The 19,515-nt window shown below is 45.9% G+C and overlaps 1 protein-coding gene across 1 annotated transcript in view; it reads right to left on the reverse strand.

Annotated features, from left to right (window-relative positions):
• Positions 1-4,680: 4,680 nt before the first annotated feature.
• Positions 4,681-19,515, reverse strand: part of G3BP1 (G3BP stress granule assembly factor 1) — a 32,145-nt gene continuing 17,310 nt past the window's right edge. The window contains exons 4-12 of the mRNA XM_084763270.1: positions 18,470-18,643; positions 15,500-15,593; positions 13,876-13,969; positions 11,236-11,434; positions 10,276-10,377; positions 8,662-8,773; positions 8,387-8,515; positions 7,684-7,793; positions 4,681-6,172 (exon numbers count right to left, since the gene is read on the reverse strand). Of these exons, the coding sequence (XP_084619396.1) occupies positions 5,963-6,172; positions 7,684-7,793; positions 8,387-8,515; positions 8,662-8,773; positions 10,276-10,377; positions 11,236-11,434; positions 13,876-13,969; positions 15,500-15,593; positions 18,470-18,643 (1,224 nt within the window). The 3' untranslated portion in view covers positions 4,681-5,962. The remainder of the gene's footprint in view (positions 6,173-7,683; positions 7,794-8,386; positions 8,516-8,661; positions 8,774-10,275; positions 10,378-11,235; positions 11,435-13,875; positions 13,970-15,499; positions 15,594-18,469; positions 18,644-19,515) is intronic.

Here is a 19,515-nt window from a genome sequence, read left to right on the forward strand (position 1 = left end):
GGTCCGAATTACTCTAGCAGAAGTTCCTCATCCTTTCCCAGAAAAGAGTGCAACTGTGTGTTTTCTATGGAAACTTCTTTGTATATATGTATAAACTAGGTATGGCCTTAAAGCTGCAGTTAAGGATCTGTCTGGCTCTCACCTTAAGCAGCGTGCTAAGCAACCGCTTCCTTAATGTACTATTTTTACTTCTCATTGGACATTCAACCTTGAACAAACAATTCCCTCTGGCCCCTTCTCTTTTGTGCATGAAGTCATTAAAGTTAATGACAGGGTTTGTTTTGTTATTTTTGATTTGGTTTGGTTTTGGCTTGAAAAAAAAAAAACTATTTCTGCAGTTTAAAGATGGAATGTAAAATTTCTGTGCTGTATATAAAATATATATTTATTGAGCCATCCATAGACTCATATCCATGCCAATTCTAATGGAAAAAAAAATAAAGTTTTCTGAAATTTTCTGTGGTTAACTCCTAATTGTTAGACTTAGCCGATTTTATGAGAACTTCGGAAATCCTACATTTACCCCAGAAAAAAAAAATCTGTTTATAACCTGAGAAACACTTCACATTGAGAAGTGAGAAGTCAAGTCAAGAATATTTATTGGTAGATACCAGTGGAGGTTAACAGAGGTGACTCAGTCACAGGTCCTGCCACACAGGGCTTACAGCCTATGGGAGTGGCAAGAGAAAACGCATGTGTGGGATACAAGGCCGAGGCTGTTTCAGGAAGATGGATTTAATAATGAGGCAAAGACCAGAGGAAATGATGGAGGTGGGAGGAGTGAGATGTGAAGTCTGTTGAGGTAGCATGGTGAGACTTAACTGAATAGTGGATGCAGGGAAGCAGGAAAACCGAGTACTCGTAGCAGGGTGGAGCAGCCTGAGCAGTAGCGAGCTCATGAGAAACCATTTGTTCTGCAGAAACCATGACTAAAACAGACTAGGGACAACCAGGAAGAAATACTTAGCCCAGGGACTTCCTCCTCACACATGCCCCGCCCCCACAGCTTCCCAAGAATTCCCTCTACTGAAATGTCACACAACCTGAAATTGATTGAAGGCTACCTCCAGTCACTGACTCAGCCATCACGGGGGCTTCAAGGATACAGGAATTAAGTGTCAGTTCTCAGTTCCCTAAGAAGTCACAACCTAGGCCAGGCGTTAATCCCAACACTTTGGGAGGCAGACAGAGGCAGGCAGATCGCTCTGAGTTAGAGGCCAGCCTGGTCTACAAAGAGAGTTCCAGGACAGCCAGGGCTATTATATAGAGAAACGCTGTCTCAAAAAACAAAACAAACAAAAAACAAAAGAAGATGATAATGATGAAGAAGTTACAACCTAACACAGTGGTAAACAGGTAATTCCAACTCCAGGCTGAACCTAACACAGTGGTAAACAGGTAATTCCAACTCCAGGCTGAATCATGAGAAAGACAGAGACCTTCCGGAAGACCCTGCTTATTAAGATGGTGAACGGGGCTGGGGAGATGGCTCATCGGTTATAAACATGGCTTGTTCTAGCAGAGACCCAGACAACACGAGTTCGGTTCCCAGTGCCCCCATGGCTCCTCACAAGGATCTCTACGCCCGGATTCAATGCATGCAATCTCTCAGAAATCCAGGGAGAAAAAAAAATACAAAAGGACAGAAAAGGTACAACAACAAAAGATGGTGACCCGGACAGAACCACGAAGAGGGACAAAACAGAATGAAAGAGGGATGAATTTGTTCACTTACAGTGCTGAACGGTGAACTAGGTCTTGATGAACACTGGCCGAGACAGAGAGGTGGGGCTGGGGGACAGGGGCGCAAATTCGGGGAGAAGGCACATGAAGCTAAGGGCTCAGCACACCCAGGAGCATTATGGGGAGTCATCACTCCACGTGCTGAAGACTCACCCAAGTGAGTCAAGCGAAGCAGAGGCAGATGGATCTGAGTTTGAAGCTAGCCTGGCCTAGAGTTAATTCCAGGACACAGAGAAACCCTGTCTCTGGAGAAATTGCTCACTGTGTAAAGTGCTTGCCACACAAGCCTGAGGACCTAAGTTCAAATCTGCAGACCATAAAAGCTGGGTGTCATGGGGAGACAGGTAGGTAGAACCCTGGCGCTCACTGACCTACCTTAGTCAGGCCAACAAGCCCCAGTGAGTTTTATTTCAAAAACCAAGGTAGAGCCTGGCTCTGTGTTAAAGAGGAAGCCAATCTACGTGGCAAATTCAGAACAGCTGGCTTTAGTGTTCAGCATACAACCAGCCCCAAAAAGGGGGGGGGGGCTTGCAAAGAAAAATCCACAGTGGGTGAGAGGGGCTTGCAAAGAAAAACCCACAGTGGGTGACTTCCCAGACCACACATCTCCCCACCCTCACAAAATGCAGCTTGCTGGGAGAAAATAAGTGCACCTCTAAAAAAGGGGGGAGGGACAGTTCTGTAGAGGGCAACTAATGCTCTCACTCAACAGGGGCGCTATTGTGCTCTGAATGTCACCTTAACTCAGGTCTGTGCAGCAGCAATTCCAGTTTAGGAATACCCAGCGGGAGATGGGCTCCTGGTTCCACACAGCAGACCCTGGCCAGAAGCACTGCTGTTCCTGGAAGTCCTGCTCACTCTGGCTTCAGCCATCCCTTCAACTTGTTATTGGACCATAATCCACAAGGCATGAAAACTAAGTGGCCTCACCTGGTTTTGCTGTATTATTCTTGAGCCAGGCTTTTTGCTTTGTACCCAAGGTTGGTTTTGAACTCACAGCTGTCTCACCTTGGCCTCCTGAGCACCAGGATTAGTGTGCCACATGCCCTTATTTTAACTATCCAATTCCTACTGCTCCATGGCAGCCGTTGAGACTGGAGAACATAGGAATACCACCTCACCATGAAAGCAAACGCTCCTCCAGGATAAAAGTTCAATTCCCAGCAGCTACATAGGAGGGCTCACTCACCTGTAACTCCAGCTCCAAGGGGCTAATGGCACCTCTGTCCTCAGGCACCCACACACACGACAAATGTTCACACAAATATGCACACACGTACACATAAATAAAAACCCACTTGGCTAAAATATTCACCACAGATCCTGGATCTTAAGCTCAATAACAGTGAACTAAGTCATCCCTACAAACCAAATCTTAATTTTATCTGAGAAGGCTGAGGGGTTAGCCACTTCTGGAAAAAAAAGTCTGTGCTTCTGTGACCACAAACACCTCTAAGCTGAGCTTTAGGCTTCACGTGGTGTCACTGACATCCGCATGCTGCCATCCAAAGGCCCATGCTGTTCCAAAGCACACCCCACCCCAATCCCAGTGGGCCTGAAGCAGAACCAGCCACAAGCAATAGGGGTGTACTGTAACACCCCTATATGCACAAGTGCACACCCCTACACACACACACACACACACACACACACACACACACACACGGAGTAGGGGAGACATAAGAGAATGGGGCTCCCTTTTGTATCCCAACCCTGCCTCTGGGCCCTGCACCCCCCCCCCACAGGCTGCAGCCCAGATCATTCTGCTACTGTAGGTCGCCAGAGAACAAGAGAGGCAGCGCCATGCTCCCGTGACACTTCCTCACCTCATCAGGTTAGCACTAAGCATGACTTAGCACTTAATTGTGAAAACCATTTCTCACTGAAAGGCCTGAAGTTACTGAAACTTAAAGAGTACTACATAGGCCAGGCTAGCCTTGAACTTGAAATGTGCCTGAGGCCTCTATACAGGCCTATGCCAACATGTACTGCTTCAAGTTTTCTCAGAAGTAATCTGGCTGCCCTCTGGCTCTGTTTTTTGGTTTGTTTTGTTGTTGTTGTTGTTTTTTGAGAGTCACACCGTGCAACCTTGTCTGGACTGGAACTTGCATTGTAGAGCAGGTTAGCCTCATACATTCATGTGCTTCTGCCTCCTAAATGTTGGGATAGAAATTTATGAGTTCGAGGCCAGCCTCTATAAAGCAAGTCCACAACAGCCAAGGCTACACAGAGAAACCCTGTCTGGGTGTGCCACCAAGCCTTGCTCAGTTGTCTTTTTTGTCACCATGAGCTTAACATAAACTACAGAAGTACATGCTGTACAGTCTTCTGAAACAAATGAAGTACTCAAACTGACCTAAAACAGTCATGTGACTTGGCTACCTCGGTTCATGTGTAGCTGCTGCCATATTTAGATCTGTGAGGCACTGATAACCTCATACCATTTTAATCCCAACTACCCTTTCTGAAACCAAAACCAGAACATGTATCTTGACAGTTCTAAAAACAGACACGTTAGGGGGCTGGGGGGACAGTTCTGTGGCTAAGAGCTGACTCTAATCCCCAGAGCACACAGGAGAGCCAGGCATGGCAGCACGTCTGTAAGCCCTGTGCTCTTACAGCAGGATGCAAGGCAGAAACAGGAATCCACGGAAACTTGTGGTTTACGGGCCAGTTAGCCTGGGCCTATATAGAGACTTGTCTTCAGCACGGCGGGACATAAGGACTGGCAGCAAGCATGCTGCGGTTCACCCCTGTGTGATTATGTGCATGTATACACACAAATGAACATTAGGAAGTTAAATGTGGCAATCTGGTCGTCTATAGATGAGTAACAACTTGTCCACGGAGGCTTGTGTAAACAAAACCTTCACCATCTCACACACAGCACTCAACACACAACACTGTGAAGTGAGTTGTAGCAGTCTACTTGCCAGATGAAGTTTTCTTCCAGAAATATTTTAATAAAAATTGGCCTTTTCCAAGAAACACCCACCGCATGTCCATCAGTAAAAGAGAACCGTAACAAAATAGAAAATCTACCATATGGCTATGATTTAAAGAAAAAAACAAAAACAAAAACAAAAAACAAAAATGCAGAGCCTGGAGCACATTAGCCAAGTCCAATATTCAAGCCAAATCCTTCTTAGGGCCCCGTCAGGAGCCCAGACAGACAGCAGAGTAGAGTGTGGCACACAGCCACGGAGGTCAGAGGCCCCACAGAAGCACCTTCCTCAAAAGCCTTCCAGTCTGAGGCGTGATTTTAGGATAAGGCAGAACAATGTCAACACAACATACACGTGATCAAAAAAAATTCTACAGTTCCCCCACATACTCTGAATCTGAAAACAAATCTAGAATCTTTATTACTTTCTTTAAACAATCGCCAGGACCGGAATCACAGATAAATAGAAGGCACAGTTTTGCTTGGTTTTGTTATCAGATTTGGGGGGTTGTTTTCTTGTGGGGATTTTTGTCCTTTTGTCCTTTTTTCCTTTTTTCTTTTTTTCTTTTTTCTTTTTCTTTTTTCTTTTTTTTTCTTTTTTTTACAAATACAAATAAAACATGAAAAACTCTACCTCAAAAAACTCTAACAGTTCAACACAAGTCCTTAGCTGTGTCCTGGACACTGACAGGCTACATCACAAGTTAAAATCCAATGGTAAAAACGGAGGTTTAGAACTGTTTGGTAATCACATGTCAAAAGAACAAAGTTCTGGAAATGCATTTTATTCAGCTAGCCACACCAGCAGGGACCCAGCGGCAGTTGCCAAAAAGGCAATTTCTTCACACCAGAAAGAAGTCGTGACTCTTGATGGACAATATGGATTTTTCCTGCTTTCAAAATGTTTATCAAATCCTGTGTCTCCCAACAAACGAACATCCATTGTCAGTGAAAACCGAGACACGCTCCTTTGGGGAATGGCTGTTAGACCTCCAGTCAGTAGATGCAGCGTGAGCAGGAAGGTCAGTCTCTCCTCTTCTTTAAAAATCTACTCCTCCTAAAGTATCATTCCGGAAAACTGGAAGTGAAGGACTAAAAGGTCAGGGGAGGAGAAAGGGGTGGGGAGCACACACCATGAACACAAGCGAAATTAAAATTGTACAAACTCAAGCAGTTTATAATAGACTACTCCGAGACACCAAAGGCTGGTTGAAGGAATTCACCATTCTGCAGGAGTCGGGGCTGTGTGCTGTGTGGACATCTGGGCCGAGCAATTCACTGCCTTGAAGTTGTAATTCCCCTGCCCACGCCAAAGCCTGGTTTCTGCACCATGCCTCCCCGCGGAGGGCCTCGCATCCCACCACTTGGCCCACCACGGGGGCCTCCTGGTCCCCGAAGGCGATTATCCCTGCGGTCGCCTTCCCTGGCAGCTCGAGTCTTCTTCTCCTCCACATTCAGACGGACCGCTCCTCGGAACATGATGGGCTGTGTGAGGACCAAGGAAAGCAGACACCAGATTGGCCCCCGACAATGATTATCAAAACTGAGCGAAGCCTGACGCTATCAACAATGCTCTGCTATGCTTGCAGACAGGAGCCTAGCTGTGTTGTCCTCTGAGAGGCTTCTAAACAGATGCTGAGACTCACCGCCAATCATTGGGCGAAGGGTAGGGAGTCTTGTGGAAAAGTGGGGGGGAAAGGGGGGAAGAAAAGGACCTGGAGGGGGCAGGAGCTCCACAAGAAGACAAACAGAGCCAACTAACCAGGGCTCAGAGGGGCGTGCTGAGACTGAGGCAACCAAGCAAGGACCATGCATGGATTGGACCTAGGCCCCCTACACAGATGTAGCTGATGGGCAGCTCAGGCTTCAGGTGCCTCCTCTAGCAAGGGGAGCAGGGCTGTCTCTGATGTGGACCCGGTTGCCTGCTATCTGATCACTCCCCCCATGGGACTGCCTTGCCAGGCCCCAGGGAAAGAGGAAACCCTCAGTCCTGACATAACTTGATGAGCTGCGGGGAGGGGGAGGGGGATGGGGACCCACTCCCCTCTTCTGAGGAATAGAGACGGGGGAGTGCGGGAAGAAGAAGGCAGGGTGGAACTGGGAGGAAGGAGGGAAGGGGCTCCGATCAGGGATGCAAAGTGAATAAATAAAAGATTTGTTTTTGTTTTTTTTAAGTGAGCAAAGCCACCCTGTGGAGCAGGCAGCTTCCCACCGACTAGTTCTCAGCATATGTGGGTAACTGCGCAGGAAGTAGGAAAAAGCCAATTAAAACAACCCTGAAGCATGTAACGCAGTGCACTAATAGCTAAAGCAAATTTTAGGTAAACAAAATGACATAAAGGTGCCTTCACAGGGAGCTGGCTCAGCAGTGAGGGGCACAGACTGTTCTTCAGGCAGACCAGGATTCAAACCCCAGCACCCACCGGCAGCTCCTGTCTATGACTCCAAGATCTGACACTCACATAGACATACTTGCAGGCAAAACACCAACGAACATAAAAAAAGGTTAAAAAGGGGGAAAAAAAACCTTCACAGCTTTGGGGATAAAACCTTCTCACATACTTCTCACTCAGGCAAAATACCTGGTATCTCTCAAGTAAACACTTCATGAAACTAAATTAAATAAAACTCTAGAGACAAGCAGATAGAGACTGAATAGGGCTTCCTGAATGGAAAGTGACACTTGGTGAGCTAGTGCTGAACCACATACGCATACACACAAAAGACTGCAGGGAGTGCAGCAAAGTTTTCTCAGCACAGCAAGTTGAAGAGAAGCAGAGAGCACCCCAAGTGTCACCTGCAAGCACAGCTTCAAGCAGCCTTGGAGTTACCAACATAGCTAACTGCAGTTCCAGGGGGTGTTTCCTGCTCTTCTCACCTCTGAAGGTACTGCACACACCTGGCACGCATACTCACATGTAGGCTAACAGCACGCACATAAAATAAAAATAAATCTTAAAGCACACACACAAAGAAAGAAATGCAAATTTACTTACCCTGTTGTTAAGGACTTTCTGAACAGGCTCAGAATCATCAAACACAACAAAACCGAAGTTGGGTAACTTCCCGCCACTGTTGATGCGCAGCTCTACCACGTTCCCATAATCTGCAAGAGCAAAGGGCGCATAATTTCTTTGCTGAAACTCAGCTTGCCCAACACTCAGTTTTACACCAAGCAAAGATGGGCCATAAATTTAAAATGCACACTTTATTTCAAAGATGTCATATTAAAATGCAAAATATGGCTGGAAAGATGGCTCAGAGGTTAAAAGCACCACCAAGCCATCTCTGCCGTCACTCAAATGCTACTTAGATGCACTACGTGCTATGTAGTTTTTGGCTTTCGGAACTTAGAGAAAGGACTCAAGTCTAAAAGACAATGCATTATGTCTTACATGCTCCTTATACACCACCGTAAAGGAATTTTATACAACACTGCAGAATGCCTACAACTCATGACAATGAGGTCAAGGTGGAATTTTCTACTTGGCGTCACGCTCAGAGGAAGTGCCAATCATGTCAATCGTTATTTTGGAGTGAATGCTCAGCCCAGAACTCCCTATTTGTGGAAGCAAAGGTTCAGTCATGCACTGGACTAAACAGACCATTAAGTTACTGGAAGACCTGACACTACACTTGTGCCTCCAGTAGGTGGCGCTGCCTAGGAACTCAGGGCCACATTAGACTCACAGCACCTACTTTGGAAAAAATCCTTCAGTTCAGACTTGTCAACCTCATGTGGCAAGTTCCCGATGAAGAGCTGGTGACTGTCAGGGTGCCTCACCATCCGCCGAGGTTCCACATCTCCTGGCTCACCAGCTTCACGGACTGCAGAGACAAAACAGACTCTCAGGGACCCCTCTTCACAAACCAGTTTCCCTCCACAAAACCAAGTCCTTCCACCGCGCCAACCCGCCCAGAGTAAGTTCTCACTCAGAACCACCCAGTGCTAGAGAAGTCACCAGAATGCTTACTTGGCCGGGGTCCCCTCTGCGGAGGGATATTGATCCGTTGCTCTCGAACTCGCTGATCCCTCTGAGGCCTTTGCGGTGGAATCTGAGAATCAGGCTTCGATTCTGGACGGGGCTAAAAAAGGTTGCAAATTAATTACCCTTTGTGAGAAACCAAAGTAGCTCATCTGATGTTAATTTTCTTTTAAATTTTTAAAAATTAGCCAGGCGGTGGTAGCCCATACCTTTAATCCCAGCACTCGGGAGGCAGAGGCAGGTGGATCACTGTGAGTTCGAGGCCAGCCTGGTCTACAAAGCAAGTCCAGGACAGCCAAGGCTACATAAAGAAAACCTGTCTTGAAAAACCAAAAAAATAAATAAAAATTTAAATTACATTCTGTGTATATGAGTGTGCATGTGTGTGTGCGCATGTGCACACGTGCTTGTCACTGACACACACACACACACACACACACACACACACACACGGACACAGGGTTCCCACATAACTACCCCAGGTTGTCAGGCTTGGTAGCAGGTGCCATCCCACCAGCTCACCAGTTATTTTTCACCCTATGTGTGTAAGTGGTTTGCTCGCATGCATCAGTACACCACGTGTAGCCTTTGTTATAAAGCATTGGATCCCCTGGAACTGGAGTAGTTATACGGTTGTAAGCCACGGTGTAGGTTCTGGATGCTCTGTAAGAGCAGTAGAGTTCTTAACACCGAACCATTCATTAATCCAGCCATACCCCCTCACACACATTTTTTTAAAACTTAAAAATGTGAGTGTGTGTATGTGTGTGTGTTTGTGTAGGGCAGGAGAAATGGTACAGTGGTAAGAGCACACTGGTAGCTCTTCCTGAGGACCCAAGTTTGATTCCCAGCATCCACATGGTGGGTGCTCATAGCTGTTAGCTAGTCAGACAGGCACATGATGCACAAACAAACTTGCAGGCAAAAATATCTATACCGATACAATAAAAATAAAATATTTTAAAATTATACGTTCCTGTGTGAGTGTCTGTGTACCAAATGCATGCATCCTCTGTGCGGCCAGAAAAGGACACTGGATCACCTAGGAGTTCACAGACAGTTGTGAGCTACCAGGTGGAAGCTGGGAATGGAATCCCAGCCCCGTGCAAGAGCAGCAAATGCTCTTAACTGCTGAGCTCTCTCTCCCACCTCCTGTTAATTTTCTTAAACAAAATCATTAAGCTAGAAAATAGCAATTCTGGCTCCGAGGAGGTGAAGACAGGCAGCCTCCTAAGGCTTACTGGCGAGCCAATCACACTTAATCTGCAAGCTCCAAATCAACGGAGACCTTGTCTCAAAAGAGCAAAGTGCACAGCTCCCAAGGAACAAGGCCTGAAGTTGGCCTCTGGCTTCTACATACACACAGTGACCTGCATGCACACCTCATAGAAAGAAAACCTCACACATACCAAAACGCCCCTGCTTTCTGGCAAGTGCTACTCTATTAGCAGTCTGCAGAGTCCTCGAGGAGGCCGCTCCAGTGAACAGCTTCTAGTCTCTCCTCCTCCAGGCTGGCTCCCCCCACCCCAATCCCTAACCCTGCTGGGTGTCACTTCCAAAGCATAGCTAAATCTGCTCCAAGTCCTAGACTGAGATCCTTACCTGTGAAGGTGGCACTTTGACCACATGAGGTGGTGTCCCCGTCACTGGAACAGCCCCACTGGGAGGAAGGTTCTTACTAGTCACAGATGCCCAAGAAAATGTCTAGGGAAGAGCAGGACACATCAGAGGTCTTAACATAGAGCCATTCACTTCTGCCTCCCACACACCTCTGCATTGCTCACAGGCAGGAGAGTCGACTAGCATCTGCTAGATCACAAACTGAGTACTAAAAATGTCTTGGAGGCAGCCAACCATATAAGCACAATAGGCCAGCCTGGTCTACACAGTGAGACCATCTCAAAGAAAACCAAGTAATTATAATGGAGAAAACAGATTTTAAAAATATAAACTAGTGGGCTGGAGAGATGGCTCAGAAGTTAAGAGCACTGGCTGCTCTTCCAAAGGTCATGAGTTCAATTCCAAGCAACCACATGATGGCTCATAATCATCTATAACAAGATCTGGTCCCTTCTTCTGGCAGGAAGGCACACATGCAGGCAGAACATTTATACGTAATAAAAATATAAGTCCTAAAATAACATAAAATAAAAATAAACTAGCAAAAGACCAAGTGGTGGTGGCATATGCCTTTAATTCCAGCCCTTGGAAGGCATAAACAGGTGGATTCCTGAGTTCAAGGCCAGCCTCGTCTACAGAGCAGTTCTAGAATAGCCAACACTACACAGAGAAGCAAGGAATCAAGTAACAAAAACAATAAATAAATGAACAAACAAACCACCAGAGAGTGGGAATGTGGCTCTATTAGCAGCTTCACACAAAGTCCTGGGTTTAGTCCCCAGTGCCTTATAAATCAGGCATGACAACAAGTGAATCAGTCTCAAAGCAGAAAGAGCCCTGTAGCAGCCAACGCCTGGCACATGCACACCCACTCATGGCCTGGGACTAATCGTTAGCACCGCATCAAGAAACAGAAATATAGTGCTAAGCCACAAGCCATACCCTCAAGTCCTCCTGTGCTGGGGCTACGTCTGCCGGGGCGGGGGAAGCGCTCTTCTGCACGTCCTCAGGAGCAGCTTCCTCCAGTGCAGGCTCAGGCTTGTCCTCCTGGATGTCGGGCACAGGTTCCAGCTCCTGCTCCGGCTCTGGTTCCGGCTCCGGCTCTACAACAGGCTCCTCTAAATGTTCCTCCAAGTCATTGCTGTCACAGAATTCAAGAAATGGTTGACTGTTTCTAGGAATCACCCAGACACTTTGAGCTATCCAATGACTCCAGAGACAGCTCTCAGGACAAGAGCTTGTTTGCTAAATTCTGATGAACGTAAGGGTCAAAACAGAATCCAGTGGTTCTCGTTCAGTTACTACTGCGCAGTTTATGTATATGTATCACAGCACCCTTGTATTGAACAGGCAGGAGAAAGATGCTCTCTGAGCTCTCAGGGCTAGCACAGGCCCAGCAAGGCTAGTGGGGCCAGCCAATCTCAAAATACCCAAGATAACAGATGTTATATCTGTGGCTTTAGCCACACAAACAGTCCCCATGAAAATACAGAATGTTGCCAGGTGGTAGTGGCAGACTCTGAGCACTCAGGAGGCAGAGGCAGATGGATGGCTGTGAGTTTAAGGCCAGCCTGGCTAAAAACAGAGAAACCCACACAACAGGGCTGGAGGTGGCTCAGTGGTTAAGAGCACTGACTGCTCTTCCTGAGGTACTGAGTTCAATTCTCACAACCACATGAGAGCTAACTATCAAGTGATCCAATGTCCTCCCGTGATGTGTAGAAGTACATGTAGACAAAACACCTAAATACGTATAATACATAGATTAAATAAACTTTTATTTAACAAAAATCACACACAAGTAGTTCTGGGAGAGAAGACATCAGTTACAACTAACTCAGAACAACGGTTCTGTTTCCACACAAGCTGCGGGCGCACTGTCCCTGGCCATGTTTTCCTCCTGGTACCTGACCTGTAGTAGGTCTGTAGGTCTGTAGGTCTGTAGGTCTGTAGTAAAACACTTTCTTCACTCGAGCACAGAGTGAACAGGTATGAGCACACCTTGATAACATTTGAAAGGAGCTTTAAGCACTGAGTAGTGACACATGGAACATCCATGTCAACAGTGCATATTTCTGGCCCATCAAAAACATTTAAAAAAAAAAAAAAAACCTAAGACAACACCATATTCATTGTTTGAGGTCATGAAAAAATACTTTTACACATCGGGTTTTTTTTTTCATGTAACCCAAAACCGTCCTTTTAAAAATATGTGTGTGTGTGTGTGTGTGTGTGTGTGTGTGTGTGTGTGTGTGTGTGTGTTCATTCCTAAGTGTACACAGGTGCACCAAAAGAATGCCAAAGCCTTCAGAGGCCAGAAAACCACATCCTATTCCTACAACTCAAGTTAAAAAGAAGTTCTAGGCCACCACGCAGGTAGTGAAAATTAAACTCAAGTTTTCTGCAAGAGCAACCAGTGCCCTTATACCAGCTGAGTGGTCACCCCCTTCCCTAGGACAGCCTTAAAATGTATTGCATTTAGCCGGGCGTGGTGGCGCACGCCTTTAATCCCAGCACTCGGGAGGCAGAGGTGGGCGGATCGCTGTGAGTTCGAGGCCACCAGGTTGTAGCCAGCCTGGTCTACAAATTGAGTCAAGGACAGCCAAGGCTAACACAGAGAGACCCTGTCTTGAAAAACCAAAAAAAAAAAAAAAAGTATTGCATTTACTTATTGTGGGGAGGAGGGCACACATGTAACGGTCAGAGGAGGACTTGAAGGAATCAATTCTCTCCTTCCATCTCGGAGTCCCAGGGATAGTCTCAGGTCAGCCTCTGCCACTCAGCTTTCTCTGAGTCTCATGCTGTACTGGGCTAAGAAATTTTTCATTATTACTTAGCTTATGGGTCTGAATATACATATATCAGAAGAGTTTATTTATGTGTCTATAATCCCAACATGTGGAAGAGCTGGAACACAGGTAGATCTAGGCTAGCCTCAGCTACACAGTTGAGAGCCTTTCTCCAAAATAATTGACTTGAATCAGAAAAGTAACTCATAAACATTAGGTTTTTTTTTTTTTAAATATTCATTATTATGTATACACTGCTATGCCTGCATGTACACTTGCAGTCTGGAAGAGGGCATCAGATCACATTACAGATGGTTGTGAGCCACCATGTGGTTGCTGGGAATTGAACTCAGGACCTCTGGAAGAGCAGACAGGGTTAGGCTCTTAACTACTGAGCCATCTCTCCAGTCCCCATTAAATAGTTTTTATAGTACATCCTATAAAAGCAAACAAGTTGCATATTGCTACTTAGTCGGAAATAACACATTAAAATATTTTCCTAGAAAATTAGCATTGTTTTGCCTCTTTGGAGACAGTCCCATTCTAGAGCACACACACACCATGCTCAAACTCACAACAGTCCTCTCCTCCTGGCTTCTGGGACACTGGGCTACAGGCTTGTCCCCACACCTGCCTTACGCAGCACTGCAGATCAAACCCGGAACCTGGTGGACACTTGCCAAGGCCCTATCCACTGGACAGAGAACCAGACCTCGCTCACCTCCTCAAATTAGTCTCTCTCCAGCACAATCCAAGTATTTGTTGAAAGCCTGAACATGTGAAGTTTCCTTACCTGACAGTCTGATCATAGAAAGTTCCAGAATCATCAGGCACCACCTCTGGTGTCTGCTGTCTCTCTTCAGGTTCTTCTACTTCTTCCTCAGATTCTGAGAGGAAGAGGTGTAAAATAACTATAATTGCTCTACATCCACAAGTTCTTTAAATTACAGGTTCTATTACAGATACAAAGAAAATCACAGAAAAGAAAACAGGGCAATTTGGTAAAGTCATGGCACATAGCACAGACTTTGAGGGAAAAATTAAACATTTTAACTAAGAACACAGAGTCCTTAAAAACGAAAAGGCTCTCTGCTTTCTGTTCCTGCTACCATGCCTTGCCTGCCTGTCATCATGCCTCCCCACCATGGCAGACTTCATCCCCTTAAACTGTGAGCAAAAACAAAACCTTCCTTCCTAAAGTTGGGCTACTTCATCACAGCAACAGAGAGAAAAACCGGGATGTCTGCCACAGGATTCGTAATTGCTCTGACTCTGGGGTGGGACTGCGGGGCTACACGCTGCTCTGGGCTCACCAGCCTCACATCTGTCTTCGCTGAGAAAAACCACATATACAGAGTGGAGAGAGAACAGAACACCTATGTTATTACAAAGGCCAGCCTGGAAAGCACTCACACAGCCAAGTGAACTTGCGGCAGGCTAGAGCACAGGCTGGCTTGTGACTTCAGTCCCGGCCACACTACTGTGGTCACAGGGTTCTCATTAGAATACTCCTCCCTGGGCCTACAACCCAGAGAAAAGCTGGGACTCCCTCAAAAGTGACTCCCAGCCAGGTGTGGTGGTGCACGCCTTTAACCTCAGCACCCCGGAGGCAGAGGCAGGTGGATCTCTGTAAGTTAGAAGCTAGCCTGATATACAAATCAAGTCCAGGATAGCCAAGGCTACACAGAGAGAAACACTGGCTCAAAAAAACAAAACAACAAAACAAAACTGACTCCTCTCTCCTAGGGAGGCAGCTAACTATAAAAGGCTGATGCAAAATTCCTTCTCATGAAGAAAACATCAGACTTTGTGAGGAACACTGCAGAGCAAAGCCAATAGACAAAAAAAAAAAGCAAAACCCACGTGGAGACTACTCTCCACAGGTCTGACTCTGCACTCCAGTCTGCCCTTTCTTCTAGCCGTCCTCTACCCTTTCAGCAGCACAAAGCTTTAGAACAGCATTCCCTGCAGAGCAAAGACAGGCACTTCTAATGTCCATCCTACAGAACTGGGGTTCCCTAGAGGAAGGACTGCCTGGCATTCACCACCCCTCACAGGCACGCCAGTGCCCGACCATTCACATTACCTAGGGGAATCCCTGCAGACCTTTCATGCACTGATAATTCATAAAATACAGTGTAACAAGAAACATTCTTGGGGGCTGGAGAGATGGCTCAGTGGTTAAGAGTGCCACCTGCTCTTCCAGAGGTCCTGAGTTCAATTCCCAGCAACCACATGGTGGCTTACAACCATCTATAATGTAATCTGATACCCTCTTCTGCAGATAAAGCACTCATATGCAATAAATAAAATAAATAAATCAAAAAAAAAAAGAAAGAAAGAAACATTCTCCTAAGTCAGTCTGATACCGCTTTCAAATCCCACAAAAGTAGCCATGTCTACAGTTTCACACTTACCACCCTCCTGCGGCTCCGTGACAAAGCCACCAAAGACCTCATCTTGGTATCTGAAGATGTCGTTATGAACATAAAATTTGTTGGCAACAGAGCCCTGCAAAGTCAGCAACAAGTTTTCAGTTATTCAGACTTAAAAACAACGAATCACAAGCATTCCTCTCTCTGGGTCCTGGTTCCTGCTGCCTCACGTGCTCACCGCCTGTTCTGGTGGACTGTACCCTCAAAACAAAGGAAAGCAAGCCCTTCCTTCCTGTAGAAAAAAAAGGTCACTACACCAAGAGTTATCAGCTATGGGAGATTTTGCCCCCAGCAAGACATCCGGCAAGGTCTAGAAAGACTTCTGTCTCTCAACAGGGCTTGGCTTCTGATAACCACTAAGGGAAGAGCAAAGTGCTAACCGCCAACAGCACTCATGACAGCCGATGTCATCCATGCAAGACTGGACACCCTACTGTGTGAAATCCTGCTTGTACAGTTGTGAAGAACCAAGGAGATACAGTTAAAATAATCATCCTTACCACCAGATGGGCATCAGATAGACAAAAGGAAGGAAGGGAAGGTGGGTAGACAGACGGACAAAAGAAAGAACAACAAAAATAGGTAAAACTCTTTCACAGGATGCCAAAGACAACTATTTAAAGGCATTATATGCAGTTTCATCTCCAAGCAGAGGTTTTGGTTTTAAGGTTTTGTTTGTTTGTTTGTTTGTTTGTTTGTTTTGGTTTTTTTTGGTTTTTCAAGACAGGGTTTCTCTGTGTAGCCTTGCCTGTCCTGGACTCTCTTTGTAGACCAGGCTGACCTGGAATTCACAGAGATCCACCTGCCTCTGCCTCTCAAATGCTGGGATTAAAGGCTCTAGCGGGTCTTTAAAAATGCCCTAACTCTTATGTAAGAATGTGACTCAAGGTCTGGAGAGATGGCTCAGAGGTTAAGAGCACTGGCTATTCTTCCAAAGGTCCTGAGCTCAATTCCCAGCAACTGCATGATGGTTCACAACCATCTATAATGAGATCTGGTGCCCTCTTCTGGCCTGTAGGTGTTACATGCAGACAGAACATTGTATACTAAATAAATAAATAAAACCATTTTTTTAAATCTCTTAAAAAATAATATGAATCCAAGTGCTCATGGTGGCATAACTAAAAGATTTCTCTTGTGGTTTACACATGCGTGAGCCCAAATACTATCATCTCACTTATGGCTGTTCAATTTTTAAACCTGTTCCCTCATCCACAAAAAATGGGAAACCAAAGCATACTGTAATGCTTTCTATATTGAAATGGTTTATGCAACAATACATTTTCTCTCTTTTTAAAGTTTATTTATTATGTATACCATGCTCTGTCTCCATGTACACCTGCACAACAGAGGAGGGACCAGATCTCATAGATGGTCCTAGCCACTGTGTGGTTGCTGAGAATTGAACTCAGTACCTCAAGAAGAGCAGCCAGTGCTCTTAACAATAAATTTTCTTAAGGGAGATAAATGCTTCCCTTGAAAGACAAAAGGGAACTGTGATAAGCCTGTTATTAGCAATATAGGCTGTAAAATCCTCCCCACATGGAAAAGTCATCAAGCCATTTCTTTTCTTCTTCCTCTTCCTCTTTTAAGTCATCAAGTCTTTCTTCTTCCTTCTTTGAGTCATCATCTCTTGGTTTACTGTGGGCTGGCCTCAAGCCCGCAAACCTTCTGATAAGCTCCTCAAAAGATGCAATTACTGGGCTCCGTGGTTTAGAGTACTGGCTACTTTTGCAGGGTACCCATGCTCAATTCCCAGCACCCACATGGCAGCTTACAACCACCTGTAACTCCAGTTCCAGGGAACCCACTGCCCTCTAAGGACACTATGTGCATGCAAACAAAACACGGACACACATAAAACAAAAATATATATATGAAAGTTGGAATTACATGTATACACCATCATGGCTGGCAAGTATTTTATAGTCTAATGTAAATCTTCCTTCAAAAATCTTGACTTTGATCCCTGCAATCCTTGCATCTGGGAAGCTGAGACAGGAGGATCACTGTGATGTCCAGGACAACCTGAGCCACATAATGAGGTCCTATCTCAAAACAAAAACATCCAAAGGGATTATTTTTTTAAAATAGGGATAGTAATTTTACTATCCTAAGTAGTATTTTTCAGATGAATGCTACAGAAAACACTCATTCAGCACGAAAAGTTCCCACTGACTAAGTCCGGGACATAAGGGTTATGCTAAGCAGTTATTAGCGAATCATAACTCATTAAATATACTAGAAATGAATGAATGATGGGGTGGAGGATGAGATCAGACATTCCCACCTGCCACCCTTCCATTCAGCCAAGATCCTCAAATGACAGCATACAAAACTCTGGTAAACAGTAGCACATCCATACAGAATCCAAAGACTGGTCACAATTTACAAACCAGATATAAAAACAACCTGACTACGCAATGGCAAGACCTGTACATACACATTACCTAGGGAAACCAGAGTCACTAAGTGGCATCATGGCCACTAAATGATGAGTAGAAGAAAAACACATGAAGTGTGAACATGTGACTGTGCTCTTCAGAACTGCCAATGCCAACCAGGACACAATGGATAGTTACACACAGAATCTTGCATCAGGAAAACAAACTACTATGCATACACAATACTGGCATATTTTCTGAAACTTAAATATGGATTATTGAGTGAGTTATACTGAAAGGTATTCCCTGAATGTGATAACAACAGGATGATTATGAGACAAAAGTCCCCATCCTTAGGAGATGCCAGCTGAATGGGTTAGATGGAGACACCTCCCAAAAACGTCTCCCTGGGCCAGGGAAGACACCACAGCTCCAGCACAGGACAAAGCAGCTCTGGCCCTGTAGACATTCCTACAACCACTGGCTGCCAGGAATGTAGAGACTACACACAGCTTTTAGTCTGTAAGGGCTCCCTCACTACAGAGCCGACAGCCATGATGCAACATACCTCAGGAGCAAGGACGAAGGTCTGCATGAACCTCCGCAGAGCCTGGTTGTTGTTGGACAGCAGCCCCATCACTTGGACCACCACCCCATCATTCAGAGTGGCATGAGCATCCACGTGGCGGATCTTGGTGTGGCAGTTGGTGAAGTTTTGTGACATCACTTTTCTGTGGATTTCCTGAGAAATGGAGGCAAGAGTCAATCCCCTGGGAACTCACCAGTTCAGAAACTGAAACAGCAGGTGCCAGCACCAAGAACAGACCCTGGCAGATCCTCTGGCTCCTCCTGCAAGCAGTCACTGAGCAGTCTCAAAGCAATCTGAAGCACAATACAACAAGCACACCGAAGAGCAGAAACCTGTTAGGTCCACGCCAGCTCATCTCCCGTCAGCCTGACAGGACCAAGAGTCACCTAGGCAGCCATGGGCATGCCTGAGAGCGGGGTTCTAGACCTAGAAACTGTGGTATTAAGACCCATCCATTCCCCAGGCTAGGGGCCTGTACAGCAGAAAGCAGGGACTGAGCACCAGCACTCGCTTCATGCTCCTGCCACCACACCTTTCCACCATGGACTACATACACCCTCAAACCGTGGCCCTGAATGCCCCTTCCTGCCTTAGTTGCTTTTCTTAGGTATTTGTCTCAGCAATGAGAAAATTATGTAACACAAAACCTACACAACATCGAGTTAGAAAAGAAATCAATCCAAGGCCAGTGAGGTGGCTCAGCAGGTCAGGGCACTTTGCTGCGGGGCCTGAAGATGCAAGTGTGACCTCTAGGACCTACAGGGTGGAAGCCAGAGTTCCTGACAAGGTGTTCCTTGACCTCCACATGCATACCATGACAGTCACACTCACCCAAAAACCAATAAATGTAAACACTTCCAAGCTGGAGAGACAGAAGGCTCCAACTTAAGAGCTCTTGCGGCTCTTGCAGGACCTGTGCTCAGCTCCCAGAATCCACACAGCAGTGTAAGCACTGTAAGTCCAGTCCTGGGACTCCAAAGCACCCTTCTGGCCTCCTCAGACACTAGGCATGCACATGACCCACA

The sequence above is a fragment of the Acomys minous genome (assembly GCF_964271855.1).
Source record: "Acomys minous genome assembly, chromosome: 16".
Classification (NCBI taxonomy): domain Eukaryota; kingdom Metazoa; phylum Chordata; class Mammalia; order Rodentia; family Muridae; genus Acomys; species Acomys minous.